Below are 23,982 nucleotides of genomic sequence, written 5' to 3' on the forward strand. Positions count from 1 at the left end.
TGAGGTGGGGGGGGGGTCAGTCACATGGGTGCTGTTTACCTGGTCTGCACCGAGGTTCCAGAACCCCAGAAGGAAGGAGGTGTTCAGCCTAAATCACACTGAGTCCAATCAAGCCCTGCAGTCAGGAAGGCCTTCCCCGAAGAGGAGACCGCAACTTGAGTTTTGGGACATGTGTGGGGAGTTCTCAGGCAGAGATTGCAGAATGGGCATTGGACATCACGTCCGTGCGTGATACATTCAGGTACTGAACCCAGGTGTTTGGTCCAGGAGGACGCAAGATGTTGGTGCGATCTGGATATCATGTGGCCCCCGCTTTCAGAGAACTGTGGTTTGGGGGAGGGGTGACAAATAAATTGTAGTTTCAGTGCCCTGGGCAGCTGACCAAAGAGCTGTGGGAAGCCAGGGTCAGAGACAGCCACATTAGTCTGAGCCACCCAGGGAATGCTTCACAGAGAAGGGCTTGTTTTGCAGGGGTTTTGCAGGATGAAGAGGAGTCCACTCCAGGAATGAAAGTGTCTGGATTTGGGACAAGGGAGTGGCTTGAAAAAGCCTCTGTGTCGTGAAACATGCCGCAAGATGCCATTTATGTGGATAACTCACACGAAAGCCACATTTATGAACATAATATGGAGTGAGGGTGTAGAAATCCAAGCTGGAAAGAGAGATGTTGAGGTCATGGGGATGGATGTCTCTGAGGATGCTGGGAGGGAGGGGGAAAAGAACGACAGGAGGAACATAACGGATTCCAATTTCACCTGTAAACTTTAGTATTTTTAACCTACAAAAAAAAAAGATCTGAGTGGTGGAATCACAGGTGTTTAATATATTATCATACATGTGTTTTTTGGTTTGCCTCAATTTAAAGAAATACATTTTCGGGAAAAGACTGGAGTGGGCGAGGTGGGCTGAAGGGAACACAAGGGTGGAAAGTGGGGCAGGACCTCCCGGCAGCCCTGCTAGGTGACCCTGAAAGCGACCGGAAGAGAGGGGTTCCAGGTTATTTGAGCTGGAATTATAATAAGATCTGTGGCTTATGCAAATAACCGGCCTAAGTGTGGGGGGTGGAGGGAGGCTGAGAGGCCAGGGGTGGTAAAAATAATCTGGACGGAGGTTCAGAGGGGTCACCAGAGAGTCAGGGCCTGTGGGGCAGAGGGCAGGACTGGGTCGGGGTGAACGGGCTGGAAGGCAGCAGGTGTTTCCTGTGTGTGTGTGTGTGTGTGTGTGTGTGTGTCTGTGGCTTGAGAGCTCCCTCCCCTGGGTTTGCTCTCTGTCTTGTGGGAAGCCCACGGCCCTGCCCAGAGTGAGACCACGACTTATAACCCCATCATGTGGCTCTCGGCTTCAGGAGCTGTACCGCAGCACCATGGAAACGTTCCAGAAGTTTGTGGACGTCCTGTTCCTTCAGACGCTCCCAGGAATGACTGGCCTGTCCCAGGCAGACTGTGAGAACTTGAGGCAGGAGGTCCAGGAGAACACAGCCTGGCAGCTGGAGAAGTCCGATCGCTTCCGGAAACAGCAGTGGGAACTTTTCCAAGATCTCCTGGAGCAAGACAAGCAGGTGGGTATTTTGTAAAACCAGGTCTGGGATCCGCATGCTTTACACTTAGGAAGAATAATGAGAGATTTCGTCCATGGAGCGTCCCCTAGTGCCCGTGTTGGGCACGGTACCGAGATTGTGCTTGCCAGCCCCGGGCCGCCAGGGTGGGCCGGGGAGGAGAGCAGAGGCTGAGAAGTCACTAGATAATGTCTCCCGCTGACCCATCAGGAAAGGGCAGCAATGCCTGTTCTCTAGAATGACGGGAGGCCAAAAGGTGGCTTATAAGGGAGTGGACTTGGTCATGGGGGGGAGGCTGCTATACACATAGAACTCCCGCTTTTCAGTGCGAGTCTGTTTCAATATTAAAACCACGTATAAATGTGGTAGATAGAATAATGGCCCTCGAAGACGTCCACATCCTAATCCCAGAACCAGTGAACGCGTCACTTAACACAGCAGAAGGGACCTTGCCGAAGTGATTCTATTAAGGGTGTTGAAATGGGGAGATTCTCCAGGTGGAGTCACCAGGTGGCCCCAGTGTAATCACAGGGTCCTTGTAAGAGGGAAGGAGGAGGGTCAGAGTCGGAGAATGAAAAGTAGCGACCTGAGCAGAGGTCGGCATGATGTGGCCACGCACCCAGCGATGCAGTCGCCTCTGGAGGCTGGAAAAGGCTGGGTGCGGATCCCCCCCCACCCAACCCCGGAGCCTCCAGAACTGTAAGGTCATGATTTTGTGTTGTTTTAAACCACAGAATTTGTGGGAATGTGTGACAACCGCAATAGGAAGCAAATAGACATTAATTTTATTAAAGAACAACTAAAATGTGTCCAACAAAGGGGGAATTTCCAAGTGTGACAGACACCTGCGTGTCCTTTCTCTCCCTGGCCTTCCTGCACGCTAGAGGCTCTCAAGCTAATGTGTTCAATATCCGGGTATCTAGCAGTGGCCGATAGTCTTGGCCTCAAAGTGTGGTCCCTGCAAAGAGCTTTCCTTTCCCAATACCTAATACAAAAGCCAAGTGTTGCTTGGAGAAATCGCCTTCTTCAGGACTCCCTGTTCTTCCTGCCCAGAGCGTGTGCAGCAGGCCTGGGGTGGCCCAGCCTTCCTTTGACTCAGAGGCAGGAGAATGGAGGCAGCTCAGGATGGGAGGGACAGAGAGTGTGCGTCACTGTCCCAGCCTCGGACTGCCCCCCACCCCGTGCTTGTTATAAGAAACAACCTTCCCCCACCATCTCTACGATGGGTCTCCCAAGTCCAAGTACACCCATCATTACCAAAGAGCACTGGGCTGATGAAAGGAACGCAGGTTTTCCAGAGCAGCTGACTGGAGCTGTCCAAAGTACCAAGTAAGTAAGAGGAAGCATCATGCAAACACACGGCCACTCAGAGCCGCAGGGCAGCACAAGACCAAGTTTCCTGTTGGACTTCCTTCTGGTTTATCTCAGTCCTCTGTCGGCTGCATCATGCTTTCCTTTCATTGGTTACTGTGTCCTGCCTTTGGCTCTAAGCTCCTGAAGGACAGCACCGCTGCTTTTCACTTTTACACTCCCTTATGGAAAGCCCAGGGGCTGGGACACAGCAAGGGCTCGGGAAAAGTGTGCTGCATTACCAACAACAACAGTGCGGCCTTGGAAATTATCACAGGCTCACCTTAGGGATGTACGTGAAGCTGAATCGGCGGATTCCTAGCAATTCTGGGCCCAGGCCGCTTCATTTACAGTCTCTGGGGAGGGACGGGGACAAGATCGCCAGGTGAGTCTAACGTGCCCCTGATGAAGGCTCCCTAAATGCAGGCGGGCTCCTAACCTTGGAAGCTGGATGCCTGGGTTTGAGTCAGCGCAACCCGTTAATGGGCTGGGTGACCTTGGCCGGTTAGCTGACTCCTCACGGCTCTGGGATTTTGCACAACTTGCTAAATGTCTCAGAATCTCTGCTTCGGTGTGAAAAATTGGGATCAAATACCCAATAGGGCTGCTGTGAGATAATGCAAGATAAGACCTTTCACACAGCGTCTGTTTCATTACTTAATGATATTGACATCGAAAAAAGATCCAGAATTTCATTTCCGATAAATTATTACACCCACATCCACGATGCATCGGAAACCCTCTGGTTATGAGTCTTAAGTTATTTGAAGCAAATCGTAGACATCGCATAGCTTCTGGTTATTAATTCCTATTTATTTGCTCTGTATTTGCGTGCATGTGAATTTTCCTTGGCTTGTGTAGCAGTGTTTCAGGAGTTTTGCATGCAAGAAGCAAGCAGGATAGTTACTGACCTCATCAGCTGATTGGATAAGTATGACCCAAGACCATTTTCTCCATGTGTATATGTCACAGTTAATTGACTGATTGGTCGTTTAATTGCAGTCAATTTCCACAAGATACTTAGAGGTCCGTGTGCACTTTCGCTTGCTATATTTCCTCCTTGACGATCAAAGTGACAGATGAGCTTTCTGTGACTCGGGTGAATATTTAGTGGTAAGAAGAAAAGCACCAACAAACTATTCGTGGAAAATGAAACGCACACCCAGACTGTGAAACTGTCTTCTACTCAAAGGGCTTTGGTGATTTCGTGTCTTAGGACTCCAGGAAGTTGTTAAATAGTATGGAATGTGTCAATTACCCGATTGGAACAGGTTGTAGCATAGTGGTTCTCAAAAAGTAATGTGTTCTAATGTCGGTTTCTGGGCTTCTCCCCAGTCCGCTGGGTTAGGTCCCCCCCCCCCCAGAGGAACCCCCATCCTAATTCCCAACAGCTGTGATCATGTGACTTCACATGGCAAGAGGGACTTGGCAAAAATGATTAAGTTTTGGATCTTGAGATAGGGTAATTCTGGACTATCCAGGGTCCTTACAAGGGAGTGGCGGGGGGGTGATGCAGGAGAGTCAGAGTGATGTGGTTGGTTAGAGAAAGTCTCAGCCAGCCATCGCCGGATTGAGGATTGAAGAAGCAGCTACTTGCCAAGGAATGCAGGTGGCCTCCAGCAGCTGGAAAGGGCAGGGAAATGGATGTTGCCCTGGAGCTTCCAGAAGGTGTGGAAGCCTGCTGACACCTTGATTTTAGCCCCTTGAGCCCCATTTTGGACTTCTGGCCTCCAGAAGTATAAGATCATGAGTTTGTGTTGTTTCAAGCTACGAAGTTTGCAGCGCAAACAGCAGAAGTAGGAGAATAATAGGCCACCACGGAGTTCGCACCTTTGACAAGGAACGTGGCAGTCGGCGTGCCCCGTAGCACTTACCGCTGTCAGGGACACCGCGTTGCAGTCGGTCCAGCAGGCTTTGAGTCCTGGTGCCACCTCCCACTCTGCCCGCACCCTCTCCACCCCACCCCTGGCGGGTTTCCATCACCTGGCCACCACACCTGCCCCCGCCTATGCTGAGCTCCCGGCCTCTCCTGCCGCACTCAGCCACAGCACCTGGGCTCCGTCCACGCTCCCACTTTCCATATCGAGAGCTCCTGTTCTCTGGAGTTGGGCTCTCCCCTCCTCCTTGAAACCGCTGCTTGGCTCTCTCGCTTCTGCCGCCTCAGTGGTGGAGTCCAGACACGGAGTCCCCTGCCTGGGGTCTCACGGCTGCAGTCAAGGCTGTGGCTGGAGTCTCCTCCAGGGGCTCGGCTGGGAGGGGATCGCATCCAAGCTCACTTACACAGTCCTCGGCAGGATTCTGTTCCTCGTGGTGGTGGGGCTGAGGTCGGCAACTCGCTCATTTATGTCTCTAGCTCGCAATGTGTCCCGGCCCAGCTCTCTGCCTGAGATCTCTGTGCGTGTGATTCGTAGGCATGTGCAATGTCGCATGCCCGAAACAGAATGCCCCCCGTCTTCCCGCCAACCCTCTCCATCCACACTCTTCTCTGTCCTTCCTCTATCCTTCCAGTCAACCGGACCAAGACCCTTGGGGTTGCCTTGACTCACCCTTCTTTTTTTTTTTTTTTTAATTTTTTTTAATGTTTATTTATTTTTGAGACAGAGAGAGACAGAGCATGACCGGGGGAGGGGCAGAGAGAGAGGGAGACACAGGATCCGAAGCGGGCCCCGGGCTCCGAGCTGTCGGCCCAGAGCCCGACGCGGGGCTCGAACTCACGCGAGATCACGCGAGATCGTGACGTGAGCCGCAGTCGGCAGCTTAACCGACTGCGCCACCCAGGCGCCCCTTAAGTTTTTTTTTTTTAAATGTTTATTTATTTTTGAGGCAGAGAGAGACAGAGCATGAACGGGGGAGGGGCAGAGAGAGAGGGAGACACAGAATCGGAAGCAGGCTCCAGGCTCCGAGCCGTCAGCCCAGAGCCCGACGCAGGGCTCGAACTCACGGACCGCGAGATCGTGACCTGAGCCGAAGGCGGACGCTTAACCGACTGAGCCACCCAGGCGCCCCACGACTCACCCTTCTTTAGCACACCCCACATCCAACTGACTCTGCCTTCTGTCTAGTCCAGAGTGGAGCCACTTTCGCCCCCCCTGCTCTCGCGCCTGGTCGTAGCCACCACACCTCTTGTCAGATCACCAAGACGGCCGGCCCCCTGGTCCCCCTGAAACCGCCTTCCCCCGCTGTGATCTAGTCTCAACCCGCGGCCAGAGTGATACTTTAAAAACATACCACATGACACTAATTTTTAAGATGCACATTTTAAACGTGCTTTCCCAGCCTGGAAGTTGCGGTGCATCGTAATTTAATTGGCAGCGATTTTTTTTTTCCCTTAGCGATACTTAAAATGATTGTGCATCTTACAATCTCCAGCACGTCAGGTTTGCTAAAAGACCCTGTCACGTTGTGTCACTTCTGTGCTCCAAACCCCCAGTGGCTTCTCCTTTCGTGTGTAAAGCCGGTGTCCTCACAGTGCCCTACGAGGCCCTGCATATCAGGACCGGGCTTCCCTGTGACCTGCTCATTTCCGTCCCCCCCTCCCCGGCTCATTTTGCTCCGGCCACACTGGCCTTCTTCTCCTCCAGCTGACGGGCCTGCTCTTGCCTTGCTGTGTCTGCAAGAAGTCTTTGTTCCCATGTCACCCTCACACGAGGCCACCCTCACAATGAGACCTACCCCGACTGTGTTTTTTAAAATGGCGGTGCTCCCCTCCCTCTGTACTACATCATTTGCCTGAAGTGCTAGCTTTAGAACCCCCCCTGCCTGTAAGCCCACCTTGTTTGTGGGAGGGCACTACAAAACCCTTAGCATGTACCGGGCATGTCCTGACTGCTGGCTCCTTTCCCCTTTCTCTCCTTAGAAAATAAACGTTTGAAACAGAGAGTAAACTTGTCCAAAGCCACAAAATTACCTGTAGCAGCGACGAGGGTCAGCACTCTAGCTCACGGAGGCTAGAGCCTGCTTCGGATTCTGTCTCTCTCTCTCTCTCTCTCTCTCTCTCTCTCCCCCTCTGCCCCTCCCCTGCTCGCATTCTGTCTCTCAAAAAGAAACATTAAAATAATTTTATAAACAAGGAGCTCTTATAAAGGATGTATGTTTAAAACAACAAAAAACCTTAGCAGAAGGAATTACTAGCTGTTAAAACAGGACGCAGGGAAAAAAGACAACACATAAAAAAAGCATATACTTTTATGAATGAAAATTCTAGCGATGGAAGCAGATATTTAATGGATGAGTCAGTTAAATGGCAGATTCAACACGGCTGACGGGGCAGGGTGTGAAATGTTAGAAGATAGATGCGAGAATGAGGTCCAGAATGCAGGGCAGAGAGGGGACATAGGACAGGGACGGAGGGACGTGGGCACCAGAAGGATAATGTCCCACAGGAGCTTTCTCATGGGATCCTAGAAAGAGGGGATGGAGAGAATGAAGGAGAGGAAGTGCTCAAAGTGACAGTGGATAAGAGACTTCCAGAACTGGTGGCAGACATGAATTCTAAGGTCAAGGAAATACTGCTTAGGTTTGCGGAGTCAGGAATGTTTGTTAAGAAAATTAAATCCACAAAAGGAATAGGTATACGATACACAACTTTGAAAGCAGTAGAGAAAAGGAAATAAGAATACCGACAAAAGGAACATCAATGGTTCAAAAACGAGGAGTTTAGAAAATAGGACGGAACAGCGGAATTGCATTTGTCCTACTCTGGAGGAAGGGAAGTTGAGCTTTGTACTGACAGGTTAAGTGTGTAAGGTCGGGATGAAGTCTCCCCACGTGAGAGAGACAGGACTAGCCCCTCACATGCAGGAGCCGCCTGAGACCCACGGGCCTGGGTCTCCTGTTGAACCACGTCACAGAACATCAACATTGGACAAGGCCACTCTGTGACCGGGAAGGATGGGGACAAAGTGAGACCAGCTCGTAAGCGTGTCTGAACGCAGGTAACACGTGAACATTGCCGGAGCCACAGAAATGACCAACCGTGCCCCTATCCTGGCTGAGATGACTGAGGGCTGCTTCTTCCGCAATGACAACCTTGTCCTCCTTCTAAACAAATTTTTTTTAATTTGTATTCATTTTTTAGAGAGACAGAGACAGAGTGTGAGCGGGGGAGGGCAGAGAGAAAGGGAGACACAGAATCTGAAGCAGGCTCCAGGCTCTGAGCTGTCAGCACAGAGCCCGATGCGGGGCTGGAACCCATGAACCGTGAGACCATGACCTGAGCCAAAGTCGGACGCTTAACCCACCGAGCCACCCGGGGACCCCAGATTGCCCTCCTTTTAGGACGGACTTACAGAGATGCCCCATCACTGCATGACCCCTTTCAACAGCACCCAATCCAGAACAAGGCTCCACTACCTTGAACCCTCCAAAGCCTAAATCCTACAGTCAGGCCTAACACCCTCTACCTGAGAGGTCTCCCGTGTCCCCGTGGTGCACCTTCTCCCTCCCTGCACTGAGCCATAACCCAGCTCGTTAACCACAGCTGTGCTCCTGGAGACTGCTCAGTCAGTCCCATTAAAAGGCAAATAGAAGGGGAGGGGGGGAACAGTGCAAAGGAAATTCATGGCAACTAGAAACCACAAGATAGTAGAAATAAGTCCAAGTATACCATTAGTCACAATGAATAGTAACAAATTCATGTAAGTTGCAGAGAAACCTTCCCCACGCTACATGACAGTATGAGATTCACCTACAGCATCATGACACCAAAAGTTATATACCAGGCAAATACCAACCAAGAGAAAGTTGACAAACTACGTTAGGCAGAAAGCGTTCTTGAGGGATAAGAGAGGGTCATTATATAACGTAAAAGAAGCAATTCCTCAGGAAAATGCATTAGGCAAAATTTGACTGAATTAAAAGGAAAAATGAACAGATGGAAATCATGATGGAATATTCTAACACCTCATCTCACAGAACATGATAGACTGATCAGATGACAAATCAGGCCATAAAAATAAGATCTAAACCACACAATCGATGACCTGTGTGGCTCCTATGTAGGTTTTTGTGGATGATATGACTGTCTCCATTGAAGTCTTTTTAAGTGTGTATTTGAGAGAGAGGGAGGGAGAGAAAGGGGCAGAGGGAGAGGGGGACAGAGGATTCGAAGTGGGCTCTGTGCTAACAGCAGAGAGCCCAATGCAGGGCTCAAACTCACAAACTGTGAGATTATGACCTGAGCTGAAGTTCGATGCCTAACTGACTCAGCCACTCAGGCACCCCGTGACTGTCTCCACTGAGAAGCCCAAAGAATCTGCAAACGATTACAACTATTCAGATTGCTCAGTAAACTTCCCAGATACAAAACCAGCATCCCGAACCAGTATGTTTCCCATATACCAGCAGCACCCAGCGATAACATAAATAAGGATCCCCTTCCAAATAAAAGCCGTAGGGTCCCTAAAAATATATCTGACCAATGTGTATAAAAGCTTAATGGAGAAGTTTATAAAATGTCATTGGAGGCTTGAAGTAAGACTGAGAAGAAATGCCGTGTTTTTGAATGGGAAAACTCGATCTTGGGAAGACGGTCATCCGCTCCAAATTAATCTATAAATTCAGTTCAACTACAAGAAAATCCAAAAAGCTTTTTCCCCCCAAACTTGATAAACTGATGCTAAAATTCATAGGAGAGGAAAAACAACCAGGAATAGTTAAGACAGTTTTGTGTAAGAATATGGGAGGACTTGCCTGGCTATGAAGTCTTGCTGTAAGCAACAGCGATTAAAGCAGTGTGGTACTGGGGCGCCTGGGTGGCTCGGTCGGTTAAGCGTCTGACTTCGGCTCAGGTCATGATCTCACGGTCCGTGAGTTCGAGCCCCACATCGGGCTCTGTGCCGACAGCTCAGAGCCTGGAGCCCGCTTCGGATTCTGTGTCCCCCTCTCTCTCTGCCCCTCCCCTGCTCATGCTCTGTCTCTCTTGGTCTCAAAAATAAATAAACGTTCAAAAAAAACATTTAACAAACAAACAAAAAAAAAGCAGTGTGGTACTGTTGCAGAAATAAAGAGACTCATAACAAAACAGAGAGCCTAGAATGACATTTGTGTGTGTATGGAAACTATGTAAGACGAGGTGGCACGACAGACCAGTCATAAAAAGACAAATTAGGTAATAAATGGTGCTGGCACAATTAGTATCCATTTATGCAGGAAAAAAAAAATTGGATCCCTTCTTCAAACCGCAGGAAATGAATGTTAAATTAGCTTTAAGATTTAAATGCAAATAAGAAACTTTAAAAATCTCTAGAAGGAACGGTGAGGGGAATATTTAATGAAATCAGGGGAGAAAAGGACCTTTGAGACAAGAAACAAAAGGCATGTTCCAACAAAGCAGTGATGGGTGAAGTGACCGTGAGTTGACCCCTGTTCCTCTGTGCCGGGCCTAGGTGTGGATGGAGGAGTGGACCCTGTCCACCGTGCTGCAGACGCACCTGCGAGATGGCCACGAGAGCATCGTCCACCAAGTCTTGGGCCGATTTGGTGGCCTCAGTGAAGAGTGAGTACAGCTTTCTGCAGGGTGGGGGCCTGTGTGATCCATGCTAGCTTCAGTGTTCTCATCTGCAAAGGGGACAAGTTAACCGTCCCCTGCCATTCTTACTGTGTGGTCTGGACACCAGCCGAACTGTAAATGTAAACGTGGAAGAGAGTGATAGGGTGCCACGGATAAAGGCGTGGAGTCAGAAATGTTCTGGGCAAATGACTTACCGTTTCTTGCCCTCAATTTCCTCACCTATAAAATGGGCTAATCACACCTGCTTTGTAGAGCTGTCTTTGATAGGAACTTTTTAAACACTTTTTTTGGAGGTATAATTCACATACATTATTTTAAGTGTACAATTCAGTGATTTTTGGTAAATTGACAAGAGTTCTGCACCTATGACCATGATCAAAATTTAGAACGTTTCCATCACTTAAAAAAAAAAACAAAACTCTTTGTGCCCAGTTTCCATCACTCTCAATTTATTAATGTATATCCTAGTCTGTTTTTTCTGTAGCTATTAGTGTAATACCATATTTTCATCTTACTCTAAAATATTTTTCCTTGTTTTCTATGAGAATAATTATTCTGTTAAAACTATTCTTACTAGTTGCCAGCCTTTTCCAGGAAACTAGTTTGTGTATACATCAAGAAGTAGGGGGATAACTATCTTATGGGATAATACAGGGGAAGGAGATGACAACACACAGGAAAATTCTGTGAGCCCTGCTAAGATAATAGGGAGCAACTGCAAGATTTGCCTAGCCTGAAAACCTGTGTCTTTTAAGTGTACTAATATTTGGTCCATTTATATTTAATGTAAATCTTAATGCTGATATATTTGGATTTTTAATCTGTCACCTTACTATTTATTTTGTTTGTTCTCCCTGCTCTATGTTCCTTTCTCTCTCCTTTCTTGCCTTCCTTTGGATTAGGTGTTATTATTATTGTTATTGTTATTATTAATCATTTTAATTTATCTCTCTTTTGGCATGTTAGTTATGTATTCTTTTACTGTGCTTTTAATGGTTAAACATTTTTAAATTTTTGCTGTGCCAAAATCTGATGTACATTAATGTATTCCTTCTTCTGGGCAGTGTGACACCTTAGAACACCTTAATTCCATTTATTCCTCCCTCATAGATTATGCTTTTCTTAGTGGGTATTTTACTTCTCTATCTATTTTCAAGCCTGTGAGATATTATAATTATTGTTTTATGCAGTCAGTATTTCTTTTTTTTTTAATGATTTATTTATTTTTGAGACAGAGAGAGACAGAGCATGAGCAGGGGAGGGGCAGAGAGAGAGGGAGACACAGAATCCGAAGCAGGCTCCAGGCTCCGAGCTATCAGCACAGAGCCTGACGTGGGGCTTGAACTCACAAACTGCGAGATCATGACCTGAGCCAGACTTGGTCACCCAACCAACTGAGCAACCCAGGCACCCCAACAGTCAGTATTTCTTTAGATTTGCTCACATATTTACCGTTTCAGTTGCTCTTGATTGTTTCCTGTGTCTTTATTTCAGATCTGCTGGTGACAGATTCTCTTAGGTTTTGCTTGTCTGAAAAGGTCTATCTCATCTTCCTTTTTGAGGAATGTTTTCAGTGGGTATAGAATCCTAATTTGGTTTTTCTTTTTCTAAATACTTTTAAGGATAATCTTTTGTCTTCTGATTTCAATAATTTCTGGCTGCTTTTAAGATGTCCTTTTGTTCTTTGGTTTTCATTGGTGTATTATGATATATCTAACCATGCGTGTGGTTTTCGTGGGCATTTCTTGTTTGTGTAATAATCTATAGTGCTTCTTAAGCCTTCTCTGATTTGCAGTCTTTCATCAGTTTTATAGCCATTTCAGTTTTATACCCATCAGTTTCTCAGCCATCATATCTTTAAATATTCCTTTTGCCTGTTCTTTCCCTACTTTTCTGGGGCTCCGCTTCTACATTTTATTAGAACTTTTTGCCTTATCTCACATACATCTTACATACTGTCCTTTATTTTTCATTCTTTTGTTCTCTGTGGTTCAGTTCTAGACACTTATTTTGAGCTAGCATCCCATCCACGCTCTCTCGAACAATGTCTTATCTGCTGTTAAGTCCATCTACTGTTTTTCAGTTCTCGAATTTCCATTGGATTCTTTTCACAGCTTTCACTTGTTTCTTGAAACTCTTCACTTATTTAATTTATTAGACATATTCATCATAATTGTTGTGAAGGTTTTGTCTGATTAGCCCAACAGCCAGTATCTTTTGGGTATGTTTCTATTGTCTGTTTTTTCTCTTTATTTTTGGTCAGTTCGTATCTGTTTGCAAGTCTGATTATTTTCATCGAATGCTAGACGCTGTTGCTCAAAGTTTAACATTTTGACAATTTAAGATAATTTTGATAACTTAAGAGATAATTTAAGATTTTGAATGATGGGATCTTCCTCCAGAGAGGATTTATCTTACTTCTAGCAGGGATTTCCCATAGTGGCAGGTCTGCTACCCCAGTTTTGAATTTAGTGGATTCAAAATTAAGCCTCTGTGAGGGATGATTCCTTACTCTTAGGACAAGAGCCCCCAGCTGAAAAGCCTGGAGTGTTTGCCTGGTCTCTCCTCCTTGGTAGGCTGACTGCCCCCACTCTGTTCAGCTTTTCAGGCTGTCAGAAAATACCAAACGCTGGGCCTGTCTGCTAGACCATCATTTTTCACTTGAGTCATTGAGATGGGAACTCAGAAACAGCCCACAATTTCAGTTTGGGATGTGTTGGTTTGGAAAATTAATATAAGAAATTCATGTGGATGTGTACTGAAGAAAGCTGCATAAATGCATCAGAAACTTGGGGCAGGATGTGATAAAGTTGAAAACACGAATCAAAGAACAAATGACTGAATATAGGTGAGAATACCCATGTCAAATGGAGAATAGGCAACATGAGATCGGATAATTCCAACCTCCCTCCTTCTGGAGGGGCTCCCTGTGGAGCGTGATTACTTGAGGCATTTCTTGGTAGTTCAACGTATTAGGGTCGTCCAGAGACACAGAACCAACCGGAGAAATATATGTAGACCAAGAGGTCCCAAGATCTGCAGTTGGCAAGCTGCAGACCCAGGAGAGACCATGGTATATTTTCACTCCTGAGTCTGAAGTCTTGACACCCCAGAAGAGCTGGTATCTCAGTTCAAGTCCAAAGGCAGGGAAAAAAAAAAAAACCAAACCCATGTTCTAGGCCAATGCAACCCATAGAAGGGTCAGCCTTTTCTGATCTTCAGGATTTCCACTGATTGGATGAGGCCCACCCACATCAGAAAGGGTGGTCTGCTTTACACAGCCCACTGATCCAAATGTTCATCTTATCCAGAAACACCCAGAATAATGTTTGGTTAGATGTCCAGGCGCCTTGTGAACATTCCAGCTGGCAAAGTTAACCGTCACCCTCAGTGAAGCCAACAGCACTGACTCCCGGCCCCCTGCCTGCTTTCCTCAAAGGTCCACGTGGTACATCCTACAGGGACACGACCTGCTGCTGTGCTCAGCCCTGCGGAGGCTGGCCCTCCGGGGCAGCGCCATCACCACCCTGACCCACATGAGACTTGCCGGGAAGAAGAGTCTTCTCCAGGAACTGCGTGAGCAGCACGCCCTTGAGCAGGGCTCCTCCCAGTGTCTGGACGAGCATCAGTGGCAGCTGCTCAGAGCCTTGGTGAGATCGGCATGTCGGGCCCTACCCGTCCCAGCCAGGCCGTGCCGGGTCCGGGTTCGGCCGTGTTTGCCGGAGCCCACATCCCGCCGCGCCTATTATCGCAGGGGGGGTGGGATGATGGCAGCCTCCCGTGGGGGCGCCCCGTGTGCCCGAGGGCTTTAGTGCATGCCGTATCGAGAATTGTGCTAAATATGCAGGTGGAATCACAAAACAGACACGTACGGTCGCCATCAGGGTGCTGGGAGAAAGGGGCTTCTCCGTTTCAACAAATGGGAAGAAAGGATTTGGAAATTGCCAGGCTGGGATCTCAACCCAGGCAGGCTGACTGCAGGGCTCATGGAGTCACCGAGCTATTGGAGCAGCTGGCGTTTTGACCACTAGTGGGGGACGAGCTCACAGTGACTTTCACTCTCCCCAGGAGCGTGCAGCGGGAAGCAGGCAGGACTGGCCCTCCTCCTTCTGACTCCCCTCCCCTCCTTCTCTAATTCCGATTCCCATAACGAAGGGCAGTCCCAGGACCCTGCCCTGGCTTCCATGATGTCCCGGACTGTGCTCAGACTCAGGTCTAGCTTCAGAACGTAGGTCTGCTGTGTGACTTTTACAAAGTTACTTAGTGTCTCTGAGCCTCTGTGTCCCCGTCGCTCCTAGCGTTCAGGCCTCACAGGATTTTGGAAGAATGAGGAAGTTCTTGTACGTGTGAGGGGCCACAAGGGGGCACTGGGCACACCGTTGGTGCTCAATAAATGCTTGGGGGATTCTTGAACAGACGCCCCGGCTCACCCATCGTTGGCTTTGCGAGCCCAGAGGTCCCCACTTTCTGCCCCTTCTCAGTCCCTCCCCCACCCCTCCTGGGGCCCACATCCCAGTCCTGGCCCTGGCCGCGGCTTCTGTGCAGCGTGGGCTCCTCCCTCTCCCGTCCCTTCCAGGAGGCGCGAGTCGTGGAGGAGGCCAGCAGGCTGGAGGACGAGGCACAGCAGATGTGGCTGCAGCTCCAGCAGCAGCTCCTGGCCGAGGCCCAGGAGGTGGGGCGGCTCCTGCAGGAGCACACGGAGAGAGCCATCGGGCAGGCCCTGTTGGCCCACGCGCGGAATGCGGCCACCAAGAGCCGGGCCAAAGACTGGGACGACCTCAAGGTGCGAGCCAACCCCCGGCCCCGGGGCCCCGGGAGGCAAGAGGGACTGGGGTGGGCTGGGCAGGCAGGGGGAAGGGTGTGGACGGGGCAGCAGCCTGGGACACCGGCCCCGCGGTGCCCTGTCCAGCAGCCTCGGGCCTGGCAGAAATCACCTGGCTTCTCCGAGCCCCCTCTTCCTCCTCCACGAGCGGGAATCGCCTCCCCCACAGGACGGCGGGGTTTCCCGCCTGTAACGTTATTCTGAGCACTGGCCCGGCCCTTCCAGTAGCTCTGAGAGGGACGTGGGCTCAGCCAGAGCCGCCCGGCCGGTCAGTGGCGGACACAGGATCCGGAGACAGCCTCTGCCACAGAGAGACAGGCGTGAGCCTCTCCTGCCTCTGGCTGCCTCGGTGGACACGAGGCCTTGCAGAGTTGACCCTGACAGCTGAGTGCAGCTAAAACCAGCTCGGCTTGGGTGGGCGGGGGTGTCCTGCTTGAACCGACCCCAACCATGAGCCCTAGGGAGAAAGATGACAGCGGTGTGCTCGTAAGCCTACCTGAGTGCCTCGCCGGCCGTGTCTCAGCAGGCTCTGCCCACAACCTTGCCCAGAAAGGATCCTTTCCTTCCCTTTGTTCAGATGGGAAAACTGAGGTTTATCACGGGCAAAGGACATGGTTAAAGACTCCCAGGCTTTGGAAGTGGCCGAGTGGGACTGGACCCCAGTCTTCCCCGCACAGCGTGGACACACTCTGCCTCCCCCGGGGCCGCCTCCCGGGCTCAGACCATAAGGAAAGGCAAGAAACCTCCGCTTGCTACAGACACCGTACTTATATGCACAGCAAAGAGAGGGGACCCACGTTGCTGAGACACCCCCCTCGTTCCACATAGCTCATGTCTGCTGCCCGCCATCCAGACATCAGGGCCGGGCCCGGTTTGCCATGTTGGGAAGGGTCACCTCCTTTCCGTAAAAGTCTACAGCTCCTCCCCGATAGATGGTCGCGGCATGAAATTGCAGTGAAACGTGAACATGGTCCCTTCCCAAAGGGAGCCTGAGTCAGGATAGGGGAGGAGTGCTCCCCACACACACCGCTACGAGAAAGAACAGGTGTTCAGTTTCTGGAAGAATGTCCCAGTCGTGGGGCTTCTTGGTGCCAAGCCCCGTGACAGGTGCTGGGCTGGCGATCCAGGCAGGCAAGCGCTCTCCGTGAGACCTGCATCGGCCGGACACAGAGGGGAGTGAACAGCGCCCCCCTGTGGCAGGAAGACAGGGGGACAGAGGCCTGATGATGCCGGTGGCTCGGTGGCTCGGCTGACTTGGGAGGGAGGTGGAGAAGAGGGGCTTCCTGTCTCCGGGCTCCGGCTCCGTGAGCTAAATGAAAGCGAAAGGAAGGGCGCAGCCATCGGAGGCAGTTCCTGCAGAAAGTTCGAGGCCAGGGCCGGGGGCCTTGGAGGCATGGAGTCGGAACCCCTCCGTGAGGGTGCTGAGGTCAGCAGAGGGGAGGGGAAGAGGGCACCGGCTCTGTGAGCGATGAGCGGGGTCGTGGGAGCTCCAGGCGGCTCAGACCAGCTCCGCCACCCGCTCCGCCTCCCCGCCTCCACGCACCCCTGCACGTCTCCCACGGCGCCATGACATAGCGCGGCTCCAGGAACGTAACGTAACCAACCGCGCAGCAGTAACCGCTCAGCAATAAGTGGGTATTTTTTCTTGCTCAAAGCCTGGAACCATCTGATAGATGTTTGTTGAGACGGGGGCCTCTGGCGTCTGACTTCTCTGACCTTTTGCCCATCATCTTGGGAAGTGAAGGGCGGTGACTTGGCCAGGGCACGGCCAGCACGTGCCTGATGGTGGGGCATCTCAGCCTCCGCTTTGGGTCTGAAGGTGTATCGCTTAAGATTGCCTGTTTCTGCAGGTAACAAAAAGACATACTCAAATGGCAAAAAAATAGACGTTGTTCAGCCCACATAACAAGAAATGTGCAAGTAGGTGGTTCCAGGCTGGCACAGAGGCTGCGAGCAAGGACCGGGCTCTTTCTTCCTGATCCACCATTCTTGACATCAGTTCGCTCCCTCGTAGTCTCAAAATGGCCACTGCCTTTCCAGACGTCAGATCTGCATTCCAGGCAGGAAAAAGAAGACAGCAAAATCTTTCACCCATATCCTAAGCTTTGCCTTAATGTTTGTAAAGGGAAGGTCTCCCAACAGATTTTTTTTTTTAATGTTTTTATTTTATTTTGGAGAGAGAGAGAGAGAGAGAGTGAGTGGGGGAGTGAGAGAGAGGGAGACACACACAGGATCCGAAGCGGGCTCCAGGCTCCGAGCTGTCAGCACAGAGCCCGACACGGGGCTGGAATCATGACCGGAGCTGAAGTCAGACGCTCAGCCGACTGAGCCACCAGGTGCCCCCCCCCCCCCGCCCCCCCGACAGATTTTCCCTAACACTGGGTCTCGCTGGCCAGAACCGGTCATACGGCCGTCCCCAGAGCACCCCTGACCAAGGACATAAGATCACCGAGACAGGCTTAAGCCACCCACCCACCCATGCTCTGCCCTCTGCCCCACCAGTCAAGGTCGGGCGTGGTAGAAGCCAAGAGCCAGGACGCGGGTGGGGGACCGCGCGTGACTTTGCTGTGTCTTCCCCCTCCTGCCGCAGAGAGGGCTGACGGAGGCGGCCGTGGAGAGCGTCTACGTGACCAGTGCTGGCGTCGGCCGGCTCGTGCGGGCATATTACCAGCACATCAGGAGGGTCATGCAGGACCACGAGGAGAGAAGGCTGCAGCACCTGAAGACCCTGCAGGGTAACGGCCCCCTCCCCAGGGAAGCCCCGCACACAGCAGGCCAGACGCGCTCCTGCTTTGGGACTCAATGGCACGTCAGACCTTCCGAACGTTACTGGGGCGGTTTGGTTGATTGATTGATTGCCTGCTCCCTCCCCCTAAAATAGGCTTTTAAAAAGCCACCTAGGGGACCACACGGTATAAGAGGATTTTTAAAAAGTAGATGAATCAGGGGGCACCTGGGGGGCTCAGTCGGTGAAGCGTCCAGCTTTGACTCGGGTCATGATCTCGCGTGATCTCGCGTGAGTTCGAGCCCCGCGTCGGGCTCTGTGCCGACGGCTCGAAGCCTGGAGCCTGCTTCCCATTCCGTGTCTCCCTCTCTCTCTGCCCCTCCCCGATTCATGCTCTGTCTCTCTCTGCCTCAAAAATAAATAAACATTTAAAAAAAAAAACTTAAGGGGCGCCTGGGTGGCGCAGTCGGTTAAGCTGCCGACTGCGGCTCACGTCACGATCTCGCGTGATCTCGCGTGAGTTCGAGCCCCGCGTCGGGCTCTGGGCCGACAGCTCGGAGCCCGGGGCCCGCTTCGGATCCTGTGTCTCCCTCTCTCTCTGCCCCTCCCCTGCTCGTGCTCTGTCTCTCTCTCTCTCAAAAATAAATAAAAAACGTTAAAACAATTTTTTTTTAAAAAAAGTAGATGAATCAGGACAAGGATAGGACAGTCAGATGGGGTTCAGGTGAGGTCATGATCTGGGACATAAGCCATCAGATCTCTACCTAATGGTGACACGGTTTTGACTCTGGGCTTCCTAGTGGCCAAAGGGATGGGAACTTCATCAGTTACAGCTGTGCAGTGACAGCGAGTGAGAACAGATCAGTGGCCCTGATGTTCCTAAGACCCAGAGAGTTTCCCCCATGTGTCCTCACAAGAGGCCACCCGGGTGACAGAATGGACAACATCCACAAAGCCAGCAACAATACGTGTATAAGAATAGACACAAGCCAGTTTCCTCGAGGCCTCTGCTTGTAACGTCCCTCCCTGCATCCGGGACTTCAGAACAGCGTAGAACCCCATGTTCTCAGATGGGTTTTGCCTGGATTTCCCAGAGCTGGAACCGATTCCTCGACCAACGATGGGCAGCAGGTCCTGGGCGCAGTCTTCTGGGGATATCAGTCCCCTCAGTAAGCACAGCAGGTGCCTTTTCTTCCCCTGTCCTGGGGACTTTGAATCCCAGACTCAAAGTAAAATCTGGACACCTGCCTGGAAATCTGCCCAATGACTCCAGATGGTCTCTGTCAGCAGGAGACAGACAGATGGTCACCACAGGGTGTTCGGGAGCCGGGGCCTTCCCTTCCCTCTCTAGGCCTCGGTTTCCCCATCTGTGAGGCTAGGGTTGGGCTCACCCTCGATGCATCCTCTCAGCTCAGATTTCCTGTTTCCCTGACACCCCGGCTCTCATGCGAGGATTTCCCAGGAAATACATTGAAATGATACAATTTAGCTGACCACATAAGCTCCTTCTGCTGCTTCGTTCAGTGCTCCTTCTTTTTTTTCTTTTAGGAGTCCTAGAATGCCACATCCCCAGAGATCACCCCGGTTAGAGACCATCCAGGTTAAACCTGTGTGTTCTAGAAAGCTCCGGCCCAACCGGACTTCGCCCGGAAAGCACCCACATGGGAGCGGCTGGCTGCACACCCACAGCACCGCCTGTCGAACGCTTTGTTCTTTCTGCTCTGAATTTTCACCCGTGGTGGCCTCTCTGCAGTGGAATCTTTCTTCTTCTACACCTTTGCTCCTGGCACTCTCAAGAAAGTGGGGTCTGAGCAGTTGTAGGGAGAGCAGGGGTCACCTTCCTCCGGGGGCGCAGGGTCCTTGACGGAAGCCTCGCTTTCTCACGCACGCGGAGCCTTTCCCAGGGGCAGCGCAGGTGCTGCGTAAGTGGCCCACGATTTGAGAGCGCGTCTCCTGCCGATCTCTGTGCCCGGCCCCACCCCCGACCTGGCTCAGAGGCCAGCCCCAAGCATGCCCCTTGACCTTGTGTGCTAAATGGTCTAGGTGAGAGAACGGAGAATTACAAGCTGCGGACAAAGCAGGGATTCGGAGACCCTTCGCCGGGGAGCAAGGCGGTGATTGGATCTGGCGGAGCCTGCAAGGCCGTCCACCAGAGGTGAGCTCGCCCCCTCTGTCCTGTGCGCCCTCCTCCCCTGCCAAGAGTCTGCTCCGTGCAGTCAGCGTCCGATGGTGCGTGCACGTGGCTGCCAGAGTGGAGGCCCCCGTGCCTCGGTCGGGCTCCCTGCTCGACACGCGGCCCCCAGGACGGGGCCTGGCACACGGGAACGAGCGAGTCCGGGTGGGGTGGGATCCCCCCGTGCACGGGGGCTGGTAGCAGGCTGTTCACCCTGGAAGTGACCCCAGAAAGCACCGTGAGGGAGCAGGGAGGTGAGGCCCCCAGCTGGTTCCCGCTGCTGGCTTGACAACAGCCAGCTACGCGGCCCACGCTTCTGCGGACCTGAGGTCCCCGCGGCGGGTGCTGGTTTTGTGGGTCTCCCACGGCCCAGCTCGAGGTGTCGGCCCGGTGGGCTCTTGACGAGGCTCTGGGGAGAATCTTCCCAGGTTTGCCCAGGTCGCCGGCACAACGCGGGTCCCTGTAGAACTGAGGTCCCCTTGCTTTGTGGCTGTCGGCTGGGGGCCACCCGGCCTCTAGTGGCCTCTCTTTGGTCGTCACTCGTGGTCCCTGCGTCTCGATGCTTGAAGTCCTCTGCCTTCCTCTTCTGCCTCATCTGACTCCATTTGGAGAAACTTCTCTGCTTGTAAGCGTTGTGGTGATTGAGACCCACGTGGATAGTCCAGGAGAATCTCCGAATCCTAAAGTCGATAACCCTAACCCAGCCTGCAGAGACCCGGCTACCACGTACCGTAACGTCTTCACAGGTCCAGGGATTAGGGCAAGGCCACCTGTGGGGGCACCGTGTGGCCTACCGCAATGGAGAAGAAGCAAACCAACCCTGTGGTCGTGCAGCCTGTCCACGGCAACTGAGGCCCAATCCCGCTCTGGACCTTCTGGGAGACTGTATAAAATTCAACTTCCAATTATGTCAACAAGGGGTGCGAAAGATAGGGGATTTGTCTGCCAAGCCCTGTTCCGCACGGGTTGAGGGTCTGCCCTGGGGGTGTTATGTCACCAGCACTTCCGGCCCCTGAGCTGGCCAGACACGCCCCCGTGGCCAGAGAAGGCACTGAGACACAGACACAGACACAGGTGTTTGGCGGAAGAAGCCACTGGCCTGTGTGGAAACTGTCCACCCAAGTGTGGACAGCCACCCAGCATGCCCCTGTAAGCACCGACTGTTTGCTGGGCCCTGAGCTAGCCACTGGGGACAATGCCTATCACCCCAGAGCTCACAGCCTGGAGGGAGAGACGGACAGGGGAACAGCAATAAATCTGTGCGGGCGCTCTCGTGGGGGAGGGGAGGGGCGCTGAAGGACGACAGGTGATGGTCCCTTGTCTAGGCAGAGGCGTCCCGGTGGCTGGAAGCAGCAGACAGCCACGGCCCTGCAGGATGGAGGCGTGGGCTCCATGCGCGGCCTCAGAGTAGATTCCAGCCCCTCATCGGATGGCTGGAAACAAAAACCACAGGGTCCCCTGGATCGGACTAAGTCCCGCACACGCTGTCCATAAATCCTCCGACGGCCGTTGGCAGTGGTCAGGAAACGTCCCGCCATCCCGCGCCTAGGTGCCACCTGGCCCTGATGGTCGGATATCCACCTGACTCGGGCCCAGCAGCTCTCAGACGTGGGGGGGCATCATCTCACTTGGTTCTCCTCCCGAGCATGCAGATGCCAGGCCCCCCACCTGGACACTCAGACTCGGGGGCTTTGCGGGGGGACCCAGGAATCTGAGCTGTTACCCCACTCCTCCTCTCCAGGGATTCTGATGGATGGAGCCCAGGGGCTTCACCTGGACCCCAGTGACCCAAGAGGAGGGGCCTCAGCCGCCCCCAGTCCGACCTCCCCGCCAGGTTTACGGGAGATGGAAGCAAAGCCCCGTGGGGGTGCGGGTGCGTGACCGACTCTCGCTGTGACTTAGAGGCTCATACGTGGCTGTTGGTGCCCTTTCCTCCGTGCCCGTCCGCTCGCAGTTTCTGGTGAAGGTCCGCCAGGGCTCCTGGGGACAGAGCCGTGTAGCGAGAAGGGATCGTTGATTTAAAAGAACGTTACGAGACTAAGCGCGTGAAGCAATTCTCGGTCCGAGGGCGTACTCCACGCTGCATCCCCGGGGAGCAGTGGGATCGTGGGAGAGCCCGGCTGAGGGGTGCCAGGTGACACGGCGGTGGACTGGCCACACGCGGGCTAGGTCCCTTCACGCCCCGAGCCTCAGGCTCCCCACCTGTGAAGTGGGGTGACGGTAGCTCCTGGCTCACAGGGCGTTACCGTCAGGACCCACAGAGACTGCGGCGCCCACAGCAGGGCCGGCTCGCGGCCAGCGCCCCACGCCTGATGTCCTTCACCACCAGCACAGTTGTCACTGCTGTGCCTTCTGCACGGTGCGCAGTGCGGCTTGAAACAGTTGTGCAGTCGGGACTCTTTCAGGAGGGATGCTTTTTTAAACACCCACTTCCATAACCAAATAGGAGTCCAAAAGGAAAGGGTTTATGACCCGTCCAGGTGACTCAGATCCTACAGTAGGGCATCCTCTCCTTCCGGAAGGTGCCAGAGGATCAGCAGTGCCGAAGGGGGTCATGCTCGGGCCAGAGCACCACATGGCTGTCCCTCCGCAGGCAGGATTGTCTGCCTCTCGGCCGCTCTCTAGTCCCATGTCCTTGTACCGCCCCTCCCGGCTTAGAGCTGTGGCCTCTGGCCTCCCGTCTTGTCCTGTGTCTACGTGTAGCCAGGGCATCGCGTAAACACAGGCGGCTGTGTCTCAGTCTCCCCTGGACCCTTTCGTGGATCTCCGGGCTGTGCGGGGGGAAGCCCCACTCCGACCCCACCCCCGGATAGCGTTCTCACTGCCTGGCAGGCCCATTAGCCAAGTCCATGGTGGGGAGCGGGCAGGAAGTCAGGGTGGCAGCCGAGAGTGACCAGGACTGTTGGCAGAACGGGTACAGGACAGGCTGCTCACAGCAAGAAGCCGCCTGGCTGCTGAATGGGGGCCCCTAGGAGATTTGTGCATGTCCTCATCCCTGGAGCCTGTGCGTGTGACCTGTGTGTGCGTGTCCTAATCCCTGAAGCCTGTGCGTGTGACCTGTGTATGCATGTCCTAATCCCTGGAGCCCGTGCGCGTGACCTATGTAGAGGAAAGATCTTTGCAGACATCATTAAGTGAAAGATCTTGAGAAGAGATCATGCTGGATTATTCCAGCGGGCCCCCAAATCCAAGGGCAGGTGGGGTGGAGGGAGATTTGGTCACACACAGAGAAGCCCATGTGAAGACAGGAGCAGGAATGGGAACGGTGCGGACGTATGCCAGGGATCACCGGGAGCCGCCCGGAGCTGGGGCAGGCAGGGAGTGGGCTCTCCTCTAGAACCTTTGGAGGGAAAGAAACCCCGCTGACCCCTTGATCGAAGCCTTCTGGCCTCCAGAGCCGTGAGAGAATAGATTTCTGTTGTCTTAAGCACCCCCTCCCCCGCCTCAGCCTGTGGTCCTTTGTTAGAGCAGCTCCAGGAAACCAATGCAGCCTCCTCGAGGGTGTGGGGGAGGCTGTACTGTAGAGCACTGACCTCATCTGTATCAATTATTTGTTCCGCATCTATCCTCTACCCGAGTTCAAAGTGGAGCTTCGTGAAGTCAGGGACTGTGAGTCTCTTGTTCGCACCTGTATCTTCAAAACACAGGACAGCACCTGGCAGGCCAGGGATGTTTTTATGTATACATGAAGTTGTACACGGATGGATGGATGAGTGATGGGGTCTTGTAGAATGAATAGGAGTTTGCCAGGCAACTACAAAGAAGAGGGGAAAGCTATGACTGGCAGGCAGAGGAGCATGAAGCGAAAGCAAGGTGCAATTCTGTGCCTGCGGTAAACTCCGTGAAC

The 23,982-nt window shown here is 52.5% G+C and overlaps 1 protein-coding gene across 5 annotated transcripts in view; it reads left to right on the plus strand.

Moving 5' to 3' along the window:
• The window catches only part of EVC (EvC ciliary complex subunit 1), a 75,967-nt gene that overhangs the window by 46,367 nt on the left and 5,618 nt on the right, over positions 1 to 23,982 (plus strand). For all 5 annotated transcript variants that reach the window (XM_058723125.1, XM_058723123.1, XM_058723124.1 and 2 more), the window contains 6 exons: positions 1,346 to 1,558; positions 10,291 to 10,400; positions 13,855 to 14,065; positions 14,992 to 15,198; positions 17,828 to 17,972; positions 20,006 to 20,117. In XM_058723125.1, coding sequence (XP_058579108.1) covers positions 1,346 to 1,558; positions 10,291 to 10,400; positions 13,855 to 14,065; positions 14,992 to 15,198; positions 17,828 to 17,972; positions 20,006 to 20,117 — 998 coding nt within the window. The remainder of the gene's footprint in view (positions 1 to 1,345; positions 1,559 to 10,290; positions 10,401 to 13,854; positions 14,066 to 14,991; positions 15,199 to 17,827; positions 17,973 to 20,005; positions 20,118 to 23,982) is intronic.

The sequence above is a fragment of the Neofelis nebulosa genome, chromosome 3 (genome assembly GCF_028018385.1).
Source record: "Neofelis nebulosa isolate mNeoNeb1 chromosome 3, mNeoNeb1.pri, whole genome shotgun sequence".
Lineage (NCBI taxonomy): Eukaryota > Metazoa > Chordata > Mammalia > Carnivora > Felidae > Neofelis > Neofelis nebulosa.